General features: G+C 41.5%; 1 protein-coding gene across 8 annotated transcripts in view; it reads left to right on the top strand.

The window, feature by feature from the left end:
* Positions 1-2,530: 2,530 nt before the first annotated feature.
* The window catches only part of LOC111576649 (membrane-associated phosphatidylinositol transfer protein 2-like), a 42,438-nt gene continuing 20,189 nt past the window's right edge, over positions 2,531-24,779 (top strand). For 6 of the 8 annotated variants that reach the window (XM_023282422.3, XM_023282425.3, XM_035953846.2 and 3 more), the window contains exons 1-3: positions 2,728-3,400; positions 20,024-20,266; positions 24,496-24,710. In XM_023282422.3, coding sequence (XP_023138190.1) covers positions 20,189-20,266; positions 24,496-24,710 — 293 coding nt within the window. In that variant the 5' untranslated portion in view covers positions 2,728-3,400; positions 20,024-20,188. Of the gene's footprint in view, positions 2,663-2,727; positions 3,401-19,532; positions 19,717-20,023; positions 20,267-24,495; positions 24,711-24,779 lie in introns of those variants that run through there. The other 2 variants (XM_023282421.3, XM_035953845.2) reach the window with 2 other exon arrangements.

Here is a 24,779-nt window from a genome sequence, read left to right as displayed (position 1 = left end):
ATAATAATAGTAATAATAACAAAATGAAACCATTTTTTCATCTTTTTTAATATTTCACGTTGCTAACTAAGCTGCATGATTGCAATAAATGCAGAATATCCAAACAGAATTACTGTAACACAAAAGAAATGTGGACAGAAGTAGACTTGTCTATCACTATATTACAATGACTGCTGTAATTCTACTTCACATCCTTATGATATAGTTTGCTTCACAGCTTAGTTTGATTAAAGTGATCCCTAAACAGTCACATGGTCAGGAGTTGAAGGGTATTTAAACGTACTGACACATAATCACTTGAGCAATATGCTATATCCAGTACAATCAAATAAATAGTTTTCAAAATCAGACATTAAAAAATAGACAGTTATAAAACCTTGATGGATTACACAATCCGCAGTTTTTGTGATTCTGAAATTCAAATGGCTGATCATCAATTCTTCCACTGAATGTGCTTTGTAACACTGTGAGATGATCTGCAGGACTGGCTCTCTACCAAAATCCTAATATTTGCTCCTCTAACTAGAGACAGCATTGTGTTTGGTAATAACATGAAGGACATTCAGGGTGACTTGCGTGGTCAAGAATTTCTACAAACATTCACTGAATCCATCTAAATTATTCTATTTGTTGTACAATACGCAGAGAGAACAAACAAACCAAGCTGGTGTTGAGAGAAGCTAAACTTTGGTATGAAATACATCAGCTTTAATATAAATTTTTAACCTGCCAAGCATGTATCACAGGCCTAACCAAAGTATGTTTGTCACCTGATTCTCACTTCCTGTCGTGGGCTGCTTCACCACTGTGTGTAATCAGCCTCTCAGGCTTTGTTGACATTTAAACCCCATATAATCTTTGTTTTAGTACATCTTGTGGCTTGAACATTGTGGCCTGCAGATTGTTTTGTAATACTGCACGGAGCGCTGAGAGAACAATCTTATCAAAGCTGGTTTGGACATTTCACATAATGACACATTTCAGTGTCCTGATAATTTACCATCACTTATTCTCACACATTTAGCTCATGTAATTATATATTTTGATGCATAATAAACATATGTGAATACATGGTTCACATAGATTACATTATTATACACTTGTTTATATTTTTCCAACACTTGATACTGGACAACTTTTTACATCCATGGATTCTCAATTTCCAACGGAGTCCTTGTGCACAATCATTTCAGTGCTTTAAAATGACTGAAGAAGAAACGGAAAGTCGCTCTTATGAGCTTATTAAAAACTAAATATTTGATGATCTGTAGTTCAAACATGGATGAATATAGATTTATTTATTCAATCATTCATTTTTTTAAATTTGCTTTTGTGTGTCCATAGAACTATGCTTCAGTGAACAAACTTAATTATAATGTAAAATTCTGTAAATGGTCCTACCTCGAGTCATATTGATCAATACAAACTTCATGCACAAGATTAACTTTGTCCCATTTTAATCATGGTTGTGCGTAAACTGCACCACAAATGCAACACAGCTCACACAAGAAATTAGCTTTGATATGCTTTAACTTAATTATGACCTTATTATCATCGATATTTCAATGTCTGACAGAAATAACTTCAGCAGCAAAGAAGTCAAGCTAGCTGGTACTAATAGCATTATGCTGTATTAGCTTGCTGTAGCATTAGCTTGCAAGTTAATACAGCATCATGTTATTAGCTTAAGTAACTTAAAGTCAGTGAGCTAGCTTATGAAACGATAATAGCACATTTGTTAGCTAATGTTTCTGTAGTAGACAATGGTGTACATAATTAATTGAAAATATAGGCTAAAGTATAAAGATGATTGATGTCAGTGAGGGGTATTTTCACTCAAAAGTCCTTCTGTTACACTTACACTTTTTACAGAAAAATATTTTTTTGCTCAGAGGAATAGATAATCCATTACGTCACTCTCTTGTAAATAGAAAAGAAGGCTTGTATGTTTATATCCTTCTAAAAATACATACATTATTATCAAAATATTCCATCAGTATACCTCTACATAACTTTTCAATTTCCTCTCACAATTCATTTTTTTAAGATTAGCAAAAAGATCATCCTAGAAAAGTGAAAAAAAATTAAATGAAAATGTATTAAATTTAATAATAGTTTTAATAATAATTGATTGATTGAGGCTTCCTCTCACGGTCCAAAAACATGCTGAGGTTAATTGGTGTTTCTCAGTGTGATTGTCTCTATATGTAGCCTTGTGATAGACCGGTGACCTGTCCAGAGCGTCCCCTACTTTCACCTCAAGTCAGCTGGGATAGACTCCAGCGCCCCAAGTCCTTAATGTGGATTAAGTGGTGTATAGATAACGGGTGGATGACTGACTGAGCACTGGTTCTACCGGTTTTTACCGTATACTATGCTGCCAGCAGGGGGCGTTCTGCCATTAAAACGGCTCAGCTGGACGCTAGTCGTCAAGCAACTGAAGCAAAGACACATACCGGAAGTAGTGAGTCATATCCTTCAGAAGTAAAGAGTCAGCGGTGTGTTGTACACATTGTTTCAGTTGAACATCACCCAAGTTAGAGCTTAACTAACAGTAACACGCAATTTGAGGTGGTTATACTACGTGAAATTGCCGTTTCAGGAAAGAAACAACGGAGGAGCGGCAGGTTTTCAACGGTTGCAACGTCAACATAAATACGCAGTAAGTTCAACTTTTATTTCTAAAATCGCACCAGAAACGTCGCCGTCCTCGCGTTAGCTCGACTGTATTCGTTGTCGTGCTTGAAAGGACTGAAGTCTTGCAGCGGTTCAGACTTGAGGAACGGCAACTTACGATGGCGAGAACTCTTCATATGTTTGCTCTTTGCTCTTCCCGGTTCTCTGGACGGAGGCAGCCACTGCGGGGTTGAGCTCACCGCCGACTCATTTCCCCCCTCCACAACCGGACGAGCCCGGCCGCCAACTCATGCGAGGGTAGCTCGGATATTCAAGGACGTTTTCTTTAAAAAAAAAAAAAACAAAAAAAAAAAAACCCACAGCTTTACTTTGGCCTTTTTTTCTCGGTCGATTGAGGAAATCCAACGTGTGGGTACCTCCGGCGCAATGATGTGGGCAGATTTTGTAAACACGAACAGAAACGGCGGTTGATATCTTGGTAAGGCTGCTGATGATGTTTCCCTCCGTGTCATCTTTACGTGTCGCACCCCTTCCTCTGCCGAGGGGCCGAGCAAACGCAAAGGAAACCAGTCGCTGACTTCGGTGCGTCCCTGTCAGTTATGGCATCGTTTCCCGACCTGAGCGAGTCGCAGGGTGCTTGAAGGGAACCCGGAGGAAAGGAGACACCCCCAAAACCCGGTGAAAAAGGCCCATGAACTGTGAATTAATGAGTGCTGGAGCGCGGTGAAGCCAGCGGTGCATCAGAGCTGTGCATCAGGTCCAGGTATGTGATGAGCATTGCAAGCCATCAATTTGTCATTACCGTGCTGCCATGTTGCTAGGTAACTAACTGACGGTGGGTTTACTCCAGTTCAAATGTGATCATCCCTCTCGGAGATGCAGCGTCACGTTAACTAAACCTGATTTTTTAGAGGGTTTTAAATAACACGTGCTGTCATAACCGGCCACCAGATGTGTTTACACCAACTTTACATTCCTCCTCGGGGCCGGAGAAGTGCGACATTTATTTCCCATCTCTCATGCCATGGCCCTGTTGCTGCTGTTGCACACAGGCATGCTCGTTAAAGCTGATGAAATGTTCCTCTCTGTGCTCTGACTGTCATGCACTGCATCTATTTTAACGCACTTTTTTTCTCACCCATGTGTGAGAGTTTATGTAAGACCTTGCTGAACATCACAGCACGTTTGACTAACCAAAAAATGGGATCCCACTCAGCAGGTAGCTAAAATTTTCCATAGATCAGCTTGACTTTACTTAGAAATCTGCATGCTACAAGCTGATTTTGCATATTTAAGGCCCATGACTTTATATGAGTTTCAGAATCCAGAGTTCATTTGACTCAGCGGGGCCTGGGTGAGTCATGGAGGCAGTGCTGACTTGGAGGCTGTGGCGTCTGTTGTCTAGATGATGGCTCTGCTATGAGGGCAGGAGCTGCTGCACTGCCACGCCATTGTGACCCCCTTGTTTTATTCTCAGCATCGCATTTTGATGCTAGTTTTGAGATTTGTCTGTGCTACCAAGCTGCGATCAGCCCTATAGAAACAAGATCTAGCTTGCAAATGGAGAATGTTTGACTGTTACAGGAATACAGGACATGCATACCAAGCTAGATTGTCTGTGGGACAATGCTACTATGAACACACGGTGTACACTCACTTGTGACATGTTACAACTTGTGTCCTGCTTCCTTGAGGCCATAATGTCAGTGAGGTTTGTGTAACACGCTCAGCATCAGCTGCTCTGTGATCTAGAACTTACTATTTTCTACAGCAGATGCTGGAGCGGTGAAGAACACTTTCTGCGTTCTTTCCTGAGCTGAATTATAGACAGCCTGTGCTTTTTTTTTTTAAAGACACACTGTTCTTCTCTGAGTCTCTTGTGGTTTGAACTTTTCAACAGACATTGCTTATGTTCCTGTTTTTCTTAAAATATGTGTAGTTCAGTTTTATTTGCACAGCACCAATTCGCAACACAAGTCATCTCAAGGCACTTCACATAGTAAGGTGAAGACCTGACAATATTACAGATTTAAAACAAAAAGTATTCTTTCTGTGCAAACTCACTGGTGGCAGTAGGAAGAAAAAAATCCCCTTTAACATGAAAAACAACTGCGACCATCTGCCTTGACTGGTTTGGGTGAAGGTAAAGGGGAGAGAAAAAGCATGGCAGATAAAAATCAGACAAACAGCACCTAAGAATAAACACATTAGAGACTAGTGAAGCCAGTAGCTGCAGTTGAGGAATGTGTAGCTCAAAGACTCACAGATGCCTGCACAAAGGACAAAATAAAGTAAGGTGAAAAAAAACCCACAAAGTTAGTGACATGCAGTCACAGACATTGCTGCTTTTGAAGCTGATTTTATCAGTTTTCTCAGAAAAGCTGTAGCTGAATATGATGCTCTATTTTTTATACCATTTTATTTGTGTCACGAGGAACTACACCATAAATGCTGAAGCTGCTGCCTAGTCTGCAGTTACTGAAGTGCTACTTGATGATTAAATTCAGTGCTGGAAGTGAAGGCCATCGATTACAGTACCTTGACCCAGAATTCACTCTTCTTCACCAGCTGTATACGACCTTTATGATGTCATTGTGACCTTTAAACACAGTGGAGGTTTTTTTTGCTGTATACACGGCGGCTCCTCAAGACATTTGCCTAACCAGTTTTTTTGATAGTGGGCTTCCTTCCCCCTCTTCAGTAGACACACTCACACAAACACCTGCAGTGTAAAGGCAGGGCTGCGTTGGCAATGCAAATTTGAAAAGCTCTGTGGCGTCATTTTAAGCTTCAGAGAGTCTTTTTTTTACTTCCTTTTTGTAAATGAAAACATATTCAAAATTGCAACTGAGTAAAAGTATTCACTTAAATGGTCCCTGTCAGAGTATTAGCTGAATTTAATATCGCAATTTGTTCAGGTAGCGATGGTTCTGATTTCCCAATGTCCAGCCTAATGGACCGAGCACTCTGGGTGCGTGAGAACAAGGACTGAAAATGCTCAGTGAGAAAAGGGACAGTGAGTTTGTTACTTCTGCAAGCCAGTAAAATGAAATAAAATGTAGTGTTTTCAGTATGAATTCATAAAGGAGAACAGCTGCACAGACATCTTGCCGCAGTGCACACTTTCCATGTTTTTATTGATTCATCTTTTCATTGTCGTTCTTGACATCCCAAAACGCTATGAATTATGGGTCTTCTCCTCAAGCAAGTTCTGCACCATTGCAGACATGCAGAAATGTATTGACAGGTCTCAAAAAAAGTCTTCATAACAGCTCACTGACTTCACATTAGACCTAACCCTCACACTTAAATATACATTGCGAATGTTTTGTGTGTCTGTGAGTGCAGACACTGGCTCGGGGCCGTGCTGTTAGATATTTTCTAGAACGTCTAATCGCTCTAACATGATGTCATTATGATTTTTAGGTCTTCTTAAAGGTGTAACCCACTTTCTGGCACTCGACCTTGATTGTGTTTTTGATTAGGAAGATTCTTTAATGTGATTTTGTGTTTGAGCAGCTGTACCAACGGCAACATGTTGTCTACACTATTGTTGGTTGGACCTAGTTCCAGTCCGCCCAACTAGAATGCCATTTCACCAAGATTTTTTTTTAAAGTAACCCAGTAGTTTAAACAGATTTCAAATATTTATTTAGTATAAATATTGTAAGAGTTATTTCCTAGAAAATTAGTGTTGTAGCTTTGGGATTGCAAAATTCTGTGCAGCTGTAGTGCTGCTGGAGTATGACAGTCACGGTGTGAGATTGGTTGAGTTTAGTGGTCCTTTTGTTGTTGTTATCTGAATCAGTAATTTTATTATTCCATTTTAAAGTATTTCTTATCGAAACAGATACAAAGCAGTGACATGTTTCATATGGTTTAAAGCACCTACGAGGAAGGAATATTAGTGAGTGGTAGTTGAGAGTCAGAAACCTGATAGCTCTGAAACTCTCAGGTGCCTCTCTTGAATATAACACATCAGACAAACAAACACAATTTTCTCACCACTGCAGGAGAAACAGTGGAGGTGATTATGAATCAGCCTATTGTCTGTACAACTGTGAATTTTGGATGCGGCTTTCTTTTGGTCCTTGTTCACAAGTTGTAGCTGTTGAATTAAAGCAGTTAATTAACTGCATTCAGACTCCGTGCCAGTGTTTGCTCATTTGTGTCACACAGACTAAAATTACCCACCACTCCACTTGTGTTATACAGTTCTGGGAGTGCCCCACAACCATGATGGTCAGGAGGAAAACGCTGTAAATAAATGCAGTATGTCTGAGTGACGGTGGAGTGGAAAATTCCTGACAGAGGAGCCTGTAGCCTTTGAGCTCGTGTCCCAGCCGTGTTTGAGTATTCCGAGCGCCGTGTGTTGTCTCTCTGTTTGTGGTATTCTTGCATGTGACAGATCTGCTGTGTTGGTACAATAACCGCCTGTTTTGCTTATGATTGTCTCACAGCAGAACTCAATAGTGCTGTGACTTATGAGAGCGCAGACAACAAATGAGCACGCAGCCATTGACTAAGAGCGTTTCAGTTGAAGGAGTGAGACAACAGGCACTTCCTGCCAGTTCAACTTTGAATGACGTATGCAGCTGCTCACCACATTTTTTGGTTCCATGTTTGTTGTATTTGAGCTGATGATCAGATGTGATCACTGGCGCAGGAAGAGTAAAGAAACCCCAGGTACAAACAGTAAAATGAGCTACACGAGCAAATGAGCTGTGGTAAATAAGGTCAGAGATTCAGCATGGTGTTGCTATAGCTGCTCTTACATACTGTAGATGCTGCTCTCCAGATATATATGTATTTATGTTAGATGCTTCTTTGTGTGGTAATCTGCCATTTTCTTAATCATGTTGCTTCATCTCTGCCTATTTTGTAAAAACCTGTTGTGTAAGATTGACGTTGCTATGTGCAATTTCTTACAATCTGAAATCTTGGCTCTTCATGTAGACCAGAGTGTGGGCTATTTTGTAAGTCTCTTGCATGCTGAGGTCTTACATCTGGTATCCCACAGTCACTGTCAGTCCCATCCAGAACAAGATAGCAGTGTAATCCAGCTGATAAGATGCAGAGATGGTTAAGGAGAAATCTTCCTTTTTTAATCTCATTTTATTTCATCTATAAAACGTGTAGCCCATAATCTCTACAGGGCTCATTTGTCAGAGTGGGGAATTGTTCATATGGTTGCATTAGCGGGCTTCCTGTGATTACTTTGTTAGGATATTAGAAAAGTCAATTTATTCTACAGCTTGCCATGTAATGTTGGAAATTTAGTTTGTTAAACAAGCTTAAACGGAGATACTAAAGGTATTAAGCAAGATTCACAACGAACCCTGTGTGTAATCCTGGACAGTATTGTGTAAATTATTTTCCCCACAGCTGATAACTTCTGCGTAGAAAGAGTCATGTCATGTTAGTGTCATTTCTCTGACAGTCAATAGACAGATTTTTATGGGCTCTGATGGCACCGGAGGAAATTTTCACCAGTTGTGAGTGAATTTTCTATGAAGAACTTTTAAAGTGCCCAACTGTAGAAAATTTAATTCAATAAAATACCCTATGATCTTTATTTACTGTCTGTCAAAGGACACGACTGTTGGCTTGTTAAGCAATGGAGCAAGAAGTGATACTAACTAACCAAGTCTCAGTGGTTCTTCTTTTGTAAGCGCTTCTCAGGATAGAAACTGATTTTTTTCATTAATTTCGTGAAGAAGCATAAAATAAGAAAATTGTTTTTGCTCTAGAATTTTCTTTTCACGTGTTGCTTGGGTCCTCAGTACTCAGCTGAAACACTGTCATGATCAGCTTAATGTTCCCTCTAGAATTAGATAATGGTGATTGATAGGTAAAGAACATTACATCCTGTTTCTTTACTCACTGCACTGCTCGCACGCTATGGCTTCTAATGCACAAAACCAGAATTTTGAGTAACAGCAACATGCTTTTTTTCTGAAAATAAAACAAAATTTTGCAAAATAATGATTAAAAAAAGTCATCTTTGAAGTCTGGCATATAACTTTGATTTTTTTTTTTAGCTGTAAGTGATTTTTGTTATTCCATCCAGTGCTTTGCGACACAAATACCAGATACTGCATCTGTGACACGCTTTGGAAATCAGACAGAGCTACCAGTTAACTGATCTGCCTGTGCATCGATGTCACATGTTAACTCGATCAGTGCCCTCCTGGCTCAAGAAACACAAAAGCAATGCAACACGGGGCGTGTGCTGATCATGGAGCCCGGGTTTAAGGATGGAAGATATCACATCCTGTCAGGATTATGAAGCCCTTTTAGGCAAATGTTTGATTTTTGTGTGTATAAATAACATTGACTTGGCTTGACAAGCCTGGATGATCAGTTAGTGATCTGTTTTACTGTGAAAAACTGGTTGGAATTTTGGACATCATCGATTTTCCGCCTTAAGAAATGAACAGTATCTATTTCCAGTCATTTAGAGTGAATATTGATGCACCTCAAAGACGTTCGAACTATTTCATGAACCAGTAAACATTTTTATTGTAGTTTAGTTATAGTTTGAAGTCATCTGAAGGAAACCTCTCAGAGTTTATGATGTCCTCTTAAGATGTGTAGAGACACAGTTCCAGCTGTCTGTTTATCTGAAGGTCTAATTTTTCTTTTAACTCCTCTTGAACAGGCAATCAGGCATCATGGTAGCACTTCACATGAGCCTCCATCATGCACCTGGGTGCCGACCAAGCGCCGAATAGAACATTGTGTTTTCTCTGCACCTCGAGCTCCACCGACTCCGTCCTTCTCCTCCAACCCGCCCTCCCACCTCAGCTCCCTCGAACAAAGCAGGTGATGCTAATGCTGGTGTTGAGCTGTTGACAGGGACAACAGGGGTACAACCTGTCCCCACGCATCCCTGATGAGCCAGCTGATGAATGGCACATCATTGCTAATGCTCCTACAGTGGCGTTGTCTGGGAAATGAGACAAAAGCAGACGCTCTGTGCGGATCTGCTCTTTCTCCCCTTCGCTTTGGACACCGGTTTTTCTGGCAATGTGGGTGGACTCCAAAAAGGAGCTGAGGTCTTTTTATAGCAGTCGACCACCTTTACTGTGTCTCTACTCGAGTTTCATTTTATGGAAGAGGAATCAAGTGCGTTATGTGCATCCTAACAGGGAAGGGGTGCTCTTCTTTCTCGTAATGATAATTACTAGGCTCATGGATAAAGTGAAATCGAGGCAGTCTGGCAAACGCCCTCTCTAACAGAAAACTTCCTTGACTGTTAAGCAGAGGGATGTGCTTCTGTGAAGCAAAGTCGATGTGTTTGCTAATCTAATCTGCAAGGAGCATAGTCTGCTGTGAACTAGAAATGCTGTGTGCATTACCCAGTCACTGAAGAAAGTGCTGGTTACTGGATGTCTCCTTACCCGCTTTTTTTGACCGTCAGTCCTGTTTTTATTTAATTATCTTTACAGCTTTACATCAGTTTAGGACATGTATGGCATTTTATATGTTTGTGTTTTACTCTTCCCCCAGTCCTCGCAGTGCTCTGAGTCACACGGATCATGTAAAATGAAGGCGACAGCGCTGCTTCATGTCACTTTACCCACGTTCTCTTTTCTTTTCCACTGGCCACAGACACCTGATTTCTCTGAACCTAAAAATAGACTCCTTCAGACCCTAACTCCCCCTCCTCACTTCCCCTCACCTACTCCCACTGTACAGGCTTTTATTGGGATGTGTCTCTGTGATGCCCCTTCTTTGCTTCTATATGCCACACAAAGCCCCATGTCTCCATTCCCAGTGGGGTGTATGTGCATGTGAGAGAGACGTCAGAGTCCTTCTTTGTATAAGACTGACAGTTTCTGGTTTTTATGGGCTCTGACTCCGATAAGAGAATCCCACAAGGTTTTCCACAAGGCTGAAACCTGACCTCAGAACCCATTGAAATGTTAGCCAAAGTCATAGGACCAAGAGCATCTTTGAAAATGGCCTTTTATGGTCAGCATGAGAGACGGCTCCACTCTTTGGTCAGTGAGTAGAACGCTTTTGGAAAGGCTGCATTATTTGCGCTGCACAAGAGGGTTTGAGGTATTTCACCAAAGGGCAGCAGGCGGCTTCAGCTTTTAATGGGCAGCTTTCCCACCATTGATCAGTCAATGTGCCTCGATGCACGGTGTCTTCTAAACGAACAGGCCTCCTCACTGAAGTGATGATTCAGGGATTTAAATCTCTTTAGACCAGAAACTAAAGACTGGTGGAACACAATACAAACGCTGATGCAGAATAAATATGTTAAGATCAGAGTTGTTCTTCCTTTTATGAATTTCTTGTTCTCTTTTGAAGTCATTTGAACAAAAGGTTAGTTATATATTACGCATCTTGTGAAGGATGAATTTGTCAGAATTCAACAATTTAACATTCAGTCTGTCTAACGAACTCACATTAAACACCACTTCAACTTCATGTTCCCTTTACTTTTCCAGTGTTCCTGTAGTATACTTTTTGCCTGTGCTTGCATATTTTCTGTTCCTCTGTCCCCAGTCCACATCAGAGTTTTCAGATCCACTTTCCTTTCAGTTACCAGAGTACGTGAAAATGGAACACAAAGGCTAATTTCTTTCCAAGGATGCAATAAAATAATATTGTGTGCACACTCACTGCTAGATATTTGAAAGCAGGGGCTGAATGATTATCGGCATGGTCAATTATTGGATCCAGTATTCAGCATTTTTTTGATTATCTGTATTGTTTTTTGTAGACAAATGATTCCAAGATAAAATAAATGAATTTAAACGCTTGCCAGTTGATCTACTTTTAATCTACTCACTGTGGGCTCAAGTCTCCTCTATAGAAACAGCACAAAGGTGGCTAGAAATAAACAGAATTCAAAACTGTGTTTGTGTAGTATAACACAGTTTTAATGGCATAAATCAATTAAATTTAAATCGATTTTCTGTAATTACGCTTTTTTTTTTTTTTTTTTTTAAAGAAAAAAAAAGTTAATCAACAGGTGCCCCATTTTTACAAGTAGCTAAAGTGGTTACCAATACGGGAAAAAAAAGGTGACAGTACCAACTGTAGATATTTTAATATATGCATATTTAATGTGTTTCCAATCTCATCTCCTATCCGCTCAGTGTGAACACAGTTCAACTGAAAAGTCCTCAAATTTTTGTCACATGACTTTTGGCTGCAGCTGAGTTGGTTATGGCTTCTAAGATTTCGCCAAGGAGCATGGAATTTTTTATTTTTTGATGCTTTGCACCAACAGAATTCTGTTAATTTGGTTGAATTTCTAATGAGACATGTAAAATAGAGTGACTTTGATGAGATATCACAATGTCTAGCTTAATTTGGTTAAATATACTGACAGAATAGTGTGTCACATGATTATTTCAAAGACTGTTAGAAAGTTGAGCATCCAATAATTCTTTCTGTTTATACAGTTTCTGAATCTGACAAATGGTGTTTTGGTGATTTCTGTTTTTGTTTTATTTTATATTTTTTTAAATGCCTGTCAAACCTACCGGTGGGTTTTAGTGTTTAGGGGGTTACTTAAAAAACCTCCAAAAACTATATCAGTCAACTTCTGTTTTAACGCTGAGCTGCTGTGAGAGGTCCACCAGGTTAATCTTAAACTACATAATGACAATTTGCATCACAGTTTCACAGGGGATTATAGGTTCTAACCCTGCATGGGGTGCAGGTAGAAACGGGCTCGTCTTGACATTCATTTTATGCAGTGTATGTTATTAGCAGAGGACACAAAACAGTTTTAAAACAGCATGTTAGGTCTGTGAATATTTGCTGTGATACCAGCTGTATCACAGCAGTGAATATTTCAGTGCATGATGTGGGAGAACCAGCGAGAGTTTTTGGCAGCTCCTATAATGAAAAGCAGAGAGCAGCGAAAATGAGCCGCGATTGGGGAAGAATAGAGGCTGACAAAAGTGAAAGTGGAGACAGGAGAAACAGGAGAAAGAAGTATCAGCCCCAGCAGCGTCTGGCCTCTACTTTCTTCGTCACTCTGACTTCATCTTGGCAACCAATAAGAAAAGGGCCCACTGTGTCTCCATGGTAACCCCCCCGTTCAAGCAGTGATGGAGAGGATAAAGGGGCAGGAAAGGAAATACATTTTAGCCTAAGGCGAAACATTTTTCTTCACAAGTTTTGTTGAGTATAATCCATTTCATTTCTATTCTTCGTTATAGTTTTTAATTTAAAAAAAGTTGCATTGCCAGTTGTGAGAGTGCTGTTGAAGTTTTTTTTTAAATGTGGAAAACTAAAAATAGGCTGTAGACTGAGCACAATAATTTCTGTTTACATTTAGTTTTCAACTTTATATGCTTCTACCATATTTTTAGAGGGACTACTACCCTATTTTGTTAAATTTGATGGAACACATGCCTAGATGGAGACATTTGACATGAAAGACATTTATTCTATTTTTCTGTCTGTTTAAAGCATTTTCTGTCTGATAGCAGGCACAGATCTATCCCTGCTTCTTCAGTTTCTAGATGTTAGGCATCATCTTGTAACACAAGTTATTTTTAATATTACTTTGTCAGCTTTTTAAAACTTTAATCTCCCTTTGAGTTATTGCAAACTGTCAGATTGTGCAGCGTGAATCTCTGCCTGGATTCTGACGTGGACATGTAATGTCGGTGTCTCGCTGCAGTAATGAATCTTGGACACATCACTGAAGCATTTCATATAATCAAAGCTACTTTGCACAACTGTGTGACATCGCCAGTGGCAGTGATACTGGAAATGCATTTGTTGCTACCCTTCCAAGCCTTTGTGTCGAGCCTTTGTGCTGTCGGTGGTGAGCGAGCACTCAGCAATAGGCTCCACATTAGCAAGGAGGCCTTAATTTGAATCAGGGTCTTGTTGCTGCCAAACACTCAGACTGAGCGACTGATGGGGATGTTTGGGAGAGATTGTATAAATGTACCGAAGCATTTCCTGTCCTGTAGTCCATGGGTTACATGAATTACTTAATGGAACGGACAAAATGCAAGTGTAGCGATGCTTTCCTTTTTCTGTGTCTGCTGGAGTTACATAAGACTGCTCTCTACGCAGTTGATTTAGGCTGTCTGAGCGTTTGGAGAGAATGACGGCAAGGGGAGATCCTCGTTTAACCTTGGCACGTAACTGATTAATCCAAGTGTAATTTGCATATAAGGTCATCTAATTTTGGTTTGCAGAATGAAGCGTGGCGTTGATTAGAGATAGAGTTGGTATGTAACGGGCCCATTTTGGAAAACGGTGGGCTGATGAGCACCACTGAGGCATAAGAAAACAATGGCTCCAATTATTAAAGCAGCTTAAAGTTCTCAGCAGTCACAAGGCACCAGATTTATTTATGCTGAATTTTAATTACATGCTGCAGGGGTATTAAATCCAAAACTTGACTTATTTTCCACTGATTTGGAGCCTCAGTTTGACGTGGTGAGATTAAGTGATCTGCCTCGGACAGAATTCATTTTTACCATGTAATCGTGCACAACTATGCCGCCATATATTTGTTTGTTTCAAAGAATAAAAACAGCTGATATCACTGAAACAGCTAGAAATCTAAGTTGTGGGTTTATTTTGTAATCGTAAGTTGCTCTATGTGAAGCAGTAAATGAGTAGTTGTGACATTCTTTAAGAACATCTTGCCGAGTCTTATAGGTAGAGAGCGATTAACAGTTTGCTCAGTTAATTTAATCTCTTTTGCTAGTAATTAAAGTTCAAGTTTTCTCACAACAATATGCTTAACTGTGTGTGTGCATGGTGGTTGTTCTTGTTCATTCCCTCCATGTGGAGGATCATTTTTAGCAGCAGTTCTTACTGGCAGGGCTACTGTAGGAGGAAGAGGACGAGGAGAAGGAGGAGGAACACAATGGAGGAGATGCTCACAGAGTGTCAATTATTTTTAGCTTTCCCCTTGTACTGCGATGAGTAAAGAACAAGGCCAGGTTGTGCATCCCACCTCCATAGCCTGTGGAAGAGCACGGGCCTGAGGGACGGAGAAAGTGATGACCGCATTATAGGACGCACCGTGGAAGCTTTACAGTATAGGACCAGGATGACGCATCAGTTTACATGATCATGCTGCTTTGTCGGCTTAGAGTGATGGTGATTACTCATGTTGTTGTAGCTTTTTTATGTTGTGCTCCCATGTTGGAGGATCTCATTGTGCTGCATCTGCATTTGTCTGTTTTATTAGCTCAGCCCCAGTTTAAAACGATGCCAACTAAATCATGGATCACTCAAATTGTTTTTCCCCTCTCCTGGTCCTCCTTTGTTTGAGCTGTACATTGTATGGTACAGCCTACAAAGAAACCTGACCACTTTTTAAATACAGGGAAAAGGTAAATGTTTGCTCACCGCTTCACTGCTTTATTGAAGTCAGGTAAAGTAAAACATGGTCTTTGTCCACCCCAACTGCACCTGTGTACTACATAGAAATATTCCAGCCTCTCTCATGTGGAGCATATAAAAGGGCTAAATAATAAAAATTGGATTAATACAGGTACATTTATAGATGAAGATAAAAGTAGGGAATCTGGAGAGAAGACTGCACATCTTGATTAAGTTCTAACAGGAGCAGATTTTATAGGGTGTAAATCAGTTTTTATATTGAGTCAGATAAACTTTATCTCATTTATGTTCTTTTAAAAGACTGTTATCATTTGCCCTTATTAGACATACTGCTGGATAGAGAAGTCTAATCTCAGTATAATATACTGTGATGAGATTAGAATTTTGTGTTGCGCAATTTAAATTATATTCCTCTTGAGCCATTACAGATGGAAGGTAAACTCCCTCACACCAGCCATGTATCATGCTGAGCCCAGCACACACGGCATTGTCTCAAGCCTTTTGACATTTTAACTGGATTGGTGGATAAGCCCATCAAGTCAATCAAGGGTTCTCGTCACAGGCTGAGTTTGTGTTTGCGGTGGTTGTCATGGCTGAGGTTGTCTCTGCAATATCAAGGCAACACTGTGAAACTGATCTATGGTATTTCAGGCAGTCAAGGGGCTAAAACTTTCCACTTGTGTTTTAAAGGGGTCTTGCCTCCGGTCACTCATGAGGGAAATCCTGCTCCCATCCACCTCCCCCACCGACCCCAACACCTCTGGGACTGACCACCTTCTTTGCAGCTCCACCTCAGTGTGGTGTTTTGTAAAACATAGCTAAATTTAAAGGAGCGCCAACATTGTGGCCTTTAAGTAAAAGCCTTCTGTGAGTCACCTTGACCCTCCTAGTGTTCTGCTCTGTGTCCGACAGCAGGACCCAGCTGTTGCCCTCTGTGCTGTCCATATAGCTGTCAGTCCTGAGCTATATGTTGCATCTTCAGACCTGTTTAGTAATGCCACGTTCCATTATTGTAGTAAAGGACAGCCTGAAGTGGCAAGGAAAATCACACTCAGAGAGTGAAAGGCACGTTACATGTTATGGTGGAAACAAGAGCCTTCGGCCTCCAATGACTAATCTAGTCTTTGTTTTGTGGAGTAAGTAGGCTTTGTCTGTTTAGGCCACTTAACTGTGTTTAGAGGTGAGCAGATGTGCTCATCTCCCAGCACATTTTTTGTTTATGATGACTTTTGAACTCACACAGATGTAGCTGTGTTTACAACCATCTTCCTTGCAGCTCCTGAGGTATTATGCATCATGTGATCTGGAAAGTTCCACCAGACTGACTCTGATGATATCCAGCCAGTGCCTCTGATTAGGTTTTTAGTGTGTAATTCAGCTTTAAAACGGATATTAAAGTAAACAACGTGATTTTAAACAATCACACTCCTTTCCTCTAACGGTTCATCACACCTTTTGAGAGGCAGCATCACACACCTCAGGCTGCATGGTCCTGCCGCAGCTGGGCAAACAGGCTACAGAAATGATGGTGAGAAAAGCTACAGAACACAATCCTACTCAGAAGTATTTTGTAGTTATCGCTGCCTTCCGTTTTGTCGGAACAGGAACATTGGGGGTTGCTTTGTGATGAGCGCTGTGCATTGGCGTGTGCTGCTATTGCGTCACTGCCTAGAGGGGGGCAGAGACTGTATTTTTAGAAGGGAATGAGCATATTCTCTGAACAAACAACGTCAAGCGCTCTGCTTGCGTATGCTTGGATTATTGTGACCGGGCTATTTTTAAGCTCTGTGTGTGAGAGTGCTTTTTTTCTGGGTCAAGCATGGTGCCAGTACTCTCTCGAGGCTGCTGGTGGATCATGCATTACAGGTCTTATGCTGTGCACAGCATCTGCATGAGTCGCAGAGGAAAGAGTCAGAGAGACACAGGTTTACACCACCAGGAGTGCTTTTTTTCAGGATAGCTTTGTATCTGGAAAGCAGATAGATGCTCTTAAAATCAGGTAATTCAGAAGACCTTATTAATCAGTAGTAAGGAGGAAACACTACAAAAATAAAATCTGTGTGTGTATGCCTGTTGTTTTTTGGGTTTTTTAAAAAAAAAAAATAAAGTTAGAGGTTTCCATCTTTGGTTGTTGCTCCCATTAGTTGAGAAAACTGATTGGAAAACAGTGTGCCACAAGATTTCCATGTTTTGCTGAAAGCAATGCTGAAGCTAAACGTGATAAATGGTTTATTTCAACTGCAACAACAGATTGTCGAGAGGGGAAAGTTGAAACTAAAATTGAAGTCACAATCTGTGCCTGACAAATCTGTTGACAAGTCTGTGGCCATGAATATATCTCACATTTGCCAAGTCAGTATATAAAAACAAACTTGGACCAAAACATGTTCCTGGTATTTTGGTGGTTGTAGCCAAATATCAGTATGCACTTTAAATATGCACTTTAAATATTTTTGCTTGCCATAAATGCAACCAAATTGAAATTGTTAATGAAAACTGACTTTGTGATTTGCTTTTGCAAAAAATGTTTTCTGAAAAATATATTAAACTAAATTTCAGTTACATTTCACAATAATCTTCATTAAACCAGTGCAAATAGTGTTTCTAAAACAGTTATTCAATCTTGTTTAGGTCATTTCTGAGCAAAAAGAATTAGTCACAGCACTAACCAATAGCAAAACTGTCATAATCCTGCTTGGTATTTGGTGGCATAACTCACATGCATGAATATCACTACAAATCCCTGTGCAGCAGCATGATTTCAGGCCGGACAGAGCAAGTATGAACTGTACCGTGTCCCTCTGCTAAGCAGCTTGTTGCTTTTCCTGCTTTTCTCTATGTTTGTTATACTCTCCCTTTCCATCACTTCCTTGTGTGCCCCTTGGCCGCTGGTGGCTGGACTTTGATTCACACAATGCCCATTCTCAGGCGGATAGTCAGACAGTAAAAGAATTTGTCTTATCATGTCACACTGAGTCATTTCCAAATCGGTGCAACTGTCACATCCACAGTCTCTGGCCAAGATGAAATTCTCAGAAACACTCAGACGTTTGTTGCGGCATCAGTTGCAACCCGCTTTCATACTGTTGCCACATTGTTGAACCATGCTTCAAGTAAACAGTGAAGCTGTTCATCAACACTGTCAACACTTATAAATACTGTGACATTCCCCCCTCTAAAGCCTGTCTCTCACATCTAGAGGCATATCGTGCTCTTGAGCCACAGGCTTTTCTCTGGGCCTCTCTAGCTAGCCTAGTTTTATCCTAGCCTCTCCCAAGTGTGCAGTTATTTTCAGCAAAACATGGTGTTCTGCTCTGATTTTGTCAATGCATTGTTCTCCAGTGTAAAGCAAAGATACCATATTTAAAAATGTAGAGAACACAATGTTCGTTGTTTTTTCAACCAGTACACCTCCCAGAGAAACTTATTAGACAAAAGTGTCTTCAGGAAGGAGCAGCAAGGGAGAAGCACCCAATAGCTGGAGGACCAGGGCCATTGGTTACACCAGGAGACTCAGCAAAGCTGGCCTTTGTTTGCTGGATAAGTGACGCAGCAGGAATAATAGTGTGATTAGACAGACTGGGCTTGGTTCCAGAGCCAGGTCTAGTTTGCTGCCGTAGGTCAGAAATGAGTGAATATCGGGGTTATGCAATGCTGTGTAGTCACATTTGGATGGCCAAATGGAGGCAGTGCCAGGATGGTGTTGTTGTCTTCCCTCACACGTACTGTACAGTAATGTGCAGTAGAGTCTCCTCAGCACCATGACTAAGATCCTGTCCACGTTGTTTCCAGCAGACCCATCTGAACACAGAATGTACTATCCCTTCATTTACTAGACTCTCAAATCTTTGTTTTTTTGGAATTATTAACAGGTCTAGAGCTATTTATCAAAGCATCTGCTAATCCAATTTAGAGAATAGAAGAACATCACCTGGGATTCAGCCTGTAATAGACTTAATTGATTCCCATTCATGAACAGGAGGAACCAGCATTTCTTTAAAAATGTGCATCTTTGCATGTGCCATCATTTATTTTGACAGAAGCAATCATTGCACTAGTTGATATCTCTTCTACCTTATTGACTCCTTTTCAGTTAATGTGCCACCTCAGCTGACACCTGCGATATTTAATTTAGATAAACTCCCACTACAAGACAATACTGTGCTGTGCAGTCATGATCTTGTTATGTACTTGCTTAGCTTTGGAGAGCTGTTCTTCCCATAGCGGTCAAAGCAGACTTCTGCAACTCACGCCACCCACACGTTGTGTATGTATAGCCCACACCTACCCCTATCTGCCCAGTGGTTAGAAAACAATGCTTGGCGTATTTCTAAGGCTGCTATTTGTGAAACCTCGATCACGCACGGGGGGCTCTTACAACGTTATGTAATGCTCCCCACTCAACTGTAATCCCTCTTATGCTGAGTGAGCCCCCCATGTGACGGCGTTGGAGGGTTGGGAAAGACAGGGTGGCTGTTGGGACCGTCTGCAAGGCACGGGTGCTCTCCATAGACTCCGGCCAACCCCCTGCACGTACACAATGAGCAGTGGCCTGTGTATAAGAAGGCAAATTAATCCTGGGAAGTGCCTTACTTGGATGTGCGATGCTGGATGTGGAGACACGACGCTGATGCCCGTCCTCGGTGTCGAGGCTTGGACCAGATATACACTAACTACGCCGAGCACGTGTCCTGAATGACACTCCGGCTCTTCTCTCCTCTTCATCTACGTGTGAGCCACGAGAATGAATCTTTGTCCTCAGCTGAGCATAAAGGAACTTTGCAGCTTTAGAAATTACTCTGTGTTGACATTTTGCTTCTGATGAATGATTTTTTTGCTGCCGCTTTCTGTTGCTTGTGAGTGATGGATGTTGATGGAGATGTGTTTGAAGCAATACTGGGTGTTTTCAGACGTCCGTCATCAACTTTAACAGCATGTTTTGACTGAATCAAACGCAACTGATCGGTTGTTTGTATTTTTTTTAAATACATTCACAGCTCACATACCTCATTTTTGTATTTGCTTCTCCCCTCTACAGGAACCATCAATGTGGACTTCAGCTGGTGATTTGACGAATCACATATAGGAGCACCCGGAGTCTCTCCTTTCCCCTCTCCCCCTCCCTTCCCTCTGTCCCTCCCTCCCTTGTTCCCTTGTCAATCTTCTCCCTGATCCCCTTTTTCCCCCTTCTCCAAAATTCACCATGCTTATCAAGGAGTACCGCATCCCCATGCCCATGAGTGTGGAAGAGTACCGCATCGCCCAGCTCTATATGATTCAGGTGAGGAAACAACGCCTCAGTCCTTGCCAGATTCTCTACAACACACACCTGGCCATTTTGATGCAGAATCCAAGGGACATGAACAAGCAGTTAGAGAGGAGATGAATTAACACAGAGAATTTCTTGACAGTGCGATCGCAACATACCTGATTATGAAATGACTGGTCACATGGTGTGTGACGCTGGTAATGGAACAAAGAGCGCTTGTGTGCTGATAGATTATCCAACCTAAACTCTCTGAGGCCGGCTGCATGTTTTCCTCAGGAGGTCTGCAGGGTCACCCTGCTCTTACTGAACACTCAGAGCACACATACTTCTGCGATGGAGATGGACGCATTGCTTTGTATCTATCAGATAGTTTCATATGTCAAACCTGACCCCTTGGCTTCAGATGAAGGGTTGTGTGTTGCAGCTTTAGGGTTTACAGCTGCAAGCAAGAGAGGCCCATTTATACAGCTTTAGTTATCCTGTGTGGCAACATATTTTCTCTTCATATAGCATGTGTACATAGAGGAGGATTTATTTAATCCCGTGGTACTGCCAGGTGCAGCGTGAGCAGCAGTGCACAGAAAAGGTATGACTCAGGCTGTAGCAAAAAAATCTGTTATGTAGTTAATACTGTTAAGATATGGTGTACACATTTAGTTGTATTTTTCTGTTTAATGAGGATCCTGACTCTAACCATTCTGCAGTTTGTTGGGATTTGAGCTGCATGGTTATGTAATGTGGACTGTAAGTGGCAGTGTGTTGAAGAGCAGGTTGAAGTCACAGGCCTGTTTGTTCAGGTTTCTTTTTTTTTGCTGGACTCAGTGCATCTTGTTTCCTTAGTGATCTTACATTACGGTGGTGGAGAAGATTAATGTTTATTATTCATAGTTGCTGGATCAGGTGAAATGAGCAGCTAAATATGGTAAAAATATTGTGAGTTGGGCTTAGACACATATACATGGGAGCTGCACTGTTTACCTGCATCCCTACCTCAAAAGGAAAAGAGCTCCACTGTGCAAGTTAAACATTTAGGGATTAAATAAGGAAACACCAGCATGTCCTTACGCTGCTGACCTCACCATCGAGAGGCCTCTCCTACAGTTGTTACTCTTATACCCAAATTAATAGGTGTTTATGTTGACAAAGTTGTCTAAAGTTAATATCCACCCACTTGTCTAACAAAACTGCAACAACAGCTACAGATTTATGCAGCTGTAATGCCTCAGAGGGCCTCTCCTTTTTCTCTATGTACTATTAAAACGATTTGTCTCAAAGCGTTTCTGTCAGTGTGTGAATGCTACATTGAAATATTAGTTGTAGTAACAATGCAAATGAAACCTCTGTCGGCAGGAAATTGAGACAATCTTTGATGATTAAAAGAAGCCCAGAAAGCGTATATTAGTCTCTAAAAGTAATATCACATTTTTCAGTTGACAAACTTGTTTGTTGTTTTTCTTCATGTACTCTCCATAGTGTTCCAAACGGACAGGTAATCCAGTTGAGCTGTGGATGGTTGGTAGCATGACTCAGCAGACATGCCCTAAAGCAGACGTTTTAAGACAGCACAAACCAGTCGCTGCACCACACTTGATCATTCCCTTGGCAGTTTTGTTTTGTTGCGCCAGGTATTCTAGGGAGTTATTTATCCTGTGAAACACATAGCTACATTTTTGTTCTGACTTGCTTCGCTGCCAGATAGGTTTCTTCAGACACGACATCGTGCAAAGACATGATGCACATGCAGGCAGGTTTACACAAAGCTTTATTCTATGTTAAAAGCAACTGATGGGTACATTTTCCAGCATGTAAGCCAATTACCTGACAAGGAATTCTTTCATCATTGACCCACAGTTACCTTTCCCCTGACCTGACCATCTCCACATAGCCTCGTTGCTGTAAGGCTTCCATCACTATGGCAACCATGACATCAGCAGCGTGCCAGTGGTCAGGTTTTCTTCACGAGAGGGAGTGAATAAAAAGAGGAAATGGAGGATAAAATGAGAGGCTGTGTATGAGGGATGGGAAGAAATGAGAGAGGGGGTGGAAAGAAAGAGTGTGTAGCTACCCTCGCTTCATTGCTGTATGTTACCAGGGCAACTGCTGCATGTAGGCCTGCCTGCCTGCCTGCCTGCCTGCCTGCCTGTGATCCATCCATCTCCGGTGTAAGCCTCATAGACGAAGCCAGGGTCTTAGGACAGCCTGGCTATACCTTCACCTCAAAAGGCAGTACCCCACCCTGTCTCTCCTCTCACTTCCTTTTCTTTGCCCTCACGCTGCCCTCTTATTTGATAGCTAATTGTAAATTCCTTATCAGAGTAGAGGGATTTACGAGGAAACCGAAGAACGTCGGAGAAATTAAATACGTTAGGTTCTCATTCATTCGCGTCATGTCTCGAATAAGCTGCTGTATCTGCAATGTTAAGTGAAAAACAGCATCTCAGACAGGAAACATGCCTCACTAACTTGAGGGCAAGAGGAAAAAACCAGGATGTGACTCTCATCCTGTCAGAGCAGCCAGATCTAAATGCATACACTAGGCTTTCATAATTATAGCTTTAATTTTGATGGCTGTTTGAAGAAAGGTTGGCAAGAGAGAGTGCAGTGTAGCTAAGGTTTTATGCCAGGGATTAAGCTCATAACACAACAGGTACTTTGTTTTCTGTACTGAGCCAGAAAGTATGTAATACTAAAACAGAAGAGAGCCTCTGTCCCTCTGTGTCCAGGCAGCTGATGCTCTTGTAAACTATTTTGTCATTTCTGTTCCCCACAGGTACAGGTCTGTGTACATAACGGACAAAGTGTGCCGAATTCATTAAGATCCAACATGACATTTAGTGTTCGTTTAACTTTAAGCATGTTGTCTGTTCTCTCACTTCCCCCCCTGAGGGAACAGCTAAGCCCTGGCCAGTGTTTTGTAATCTTTTTCCTGGTGAACTGGAGAGAATCACCCTTCGCTCTGAGGGGGGAGAGGAAGAACAAGGGTCGACACTCCACACTTGACAGGCTGCAGTCACATGTCAGGAACTGAATTAAAGGGATAATCTGCTGCAAAACAACATTTTCTTCTTTTTTCCCTAAGTGCTGACATAACATCAAGATATTTCTGTCCAACATTTGGAGCTGTCAGCTGTAGACAAAAGGAAAAATAAATACATCCTGAAAACTCTGCAAGTCCTCGTACATAATGGTAGTGAAAATGCACTTATGCTGACCTGATTGTGATCAGTCAAATCGAACTCAAAGTAGGAAGATTATTTCCTTTTTGGACTTCATGAAATTGTGTGCACACATTTTGGCTTGTATGTGTGTATTTTTGTAGCTGCATACCTTTTTATAGCATTTGTACACATATGGTACGCTGTAAACTTGACATTTACTTCAACTGCAGCATGATTCATTGTTGAGTTCCTGTCTCGTGTACCAGCTACGTGTATGTTCGATTTGACAGCGCTGTGGCATCTGTGCTGTGTCTTTGGAGCTGTGTCTGGGCTGTTGAGAGCAGGACGAGTGGCTAATGAATGACCTGTCAGAGGTAATGAGTTCCGGAGGGCTGGATGCTTCATGGCTTCCTCCCCCTGTTCAGCCGATGCACTGGCTGGCCTGCATCACCTCTTCCCACCGGACCGACTTGAGAAATCTGTCCCCCTATTATCTTGTTGCTGGGCTAAACAATGCATTGAACAAACGGGAGAAAGACTCGACAACTGCTGATAAGACAAATAGAACTGATGACACATAAGAAATCTCTGACATTTACAGCCCTCGTACCTTGCCCCCTGTTTGTAATATTGTCAGCACTTGGACTATGCTCTCCTGTTTAGATTTTCTTGTTTAACTGATGTCATAAAAATTGCAAATATGCCTTTTTCCGTGCTCTACATGCCTGTCTTTGAAAGTTTGAATCATCCAGCTGTAACTCTACGCAACTGCATCAGCAGGCTCCACCCAGCCTCTTCCTCTGTGCACCTGGAATGTAAATATGAGAAAGGTGTGGCTCCACAAGCTGGTTTTTGGGCTTCCTGATTTGCAATTCAGATCTGGCAGAGCTTTCAGGAAGCTATTAATTTTGGTGTGTCCAGTCTTATTTCACCTGTCTGCTCACTATAACAACTGACTGTGTCTGCGGAAGGCACCACATCCATTCATTTGTTTGTTTCAGTTCCTCCAGTTTCCGCACTGCTAATATGCAAACACTGTGCCGACTCACTGTAATTTCCTTTGCTTTTTTGTTTTTCCTACAGAAAAAGAGCAGAGAAGAAAGCTGTGGTGAAGGTAGTGGGGTGGAGATCCTAGAGAATAAACCCTACACAGATGGACCGGGTGGGACAGGCCAGTACACCCACAAGGTCTACCACATTGGCATGCACATTCCCAGCTGGTTCCGCTCCATCTTGCCCAAAGCAGCGCTGAGGGTTGAGGAGGAGTCCTGGAATGCCTATCCTTACACTCGGACTAGGTGAGGTTTGCTTATAAGAAGGCCACCTTAACACCCCTTTAGAGCAAAAGTGAAAGTCCACCTGCCAAG

The sequence above is a fragment of the Amphiprion ocellaris genome, chromosome 6 (genome assembly GCF_022539595.1).
Source record: "Amphiprion ocellaris isolate individual 3 ecotype Okinawa chromosome 6, ASM2253959v1, whole genome shotgun sequence".
NCBI classification, from domain to species: domain Eukaryota; kingdom Metazoa; phylum Chordata; class Actinopteri; family Pomacentridae; genus Amphiprion; species Amphiprion ocellaris.
The sequence above is the reverse complement of the archived record's forward strand: the minus strand, read 5'-3'. Positions and strand labels throughout refer to the sequence as shown.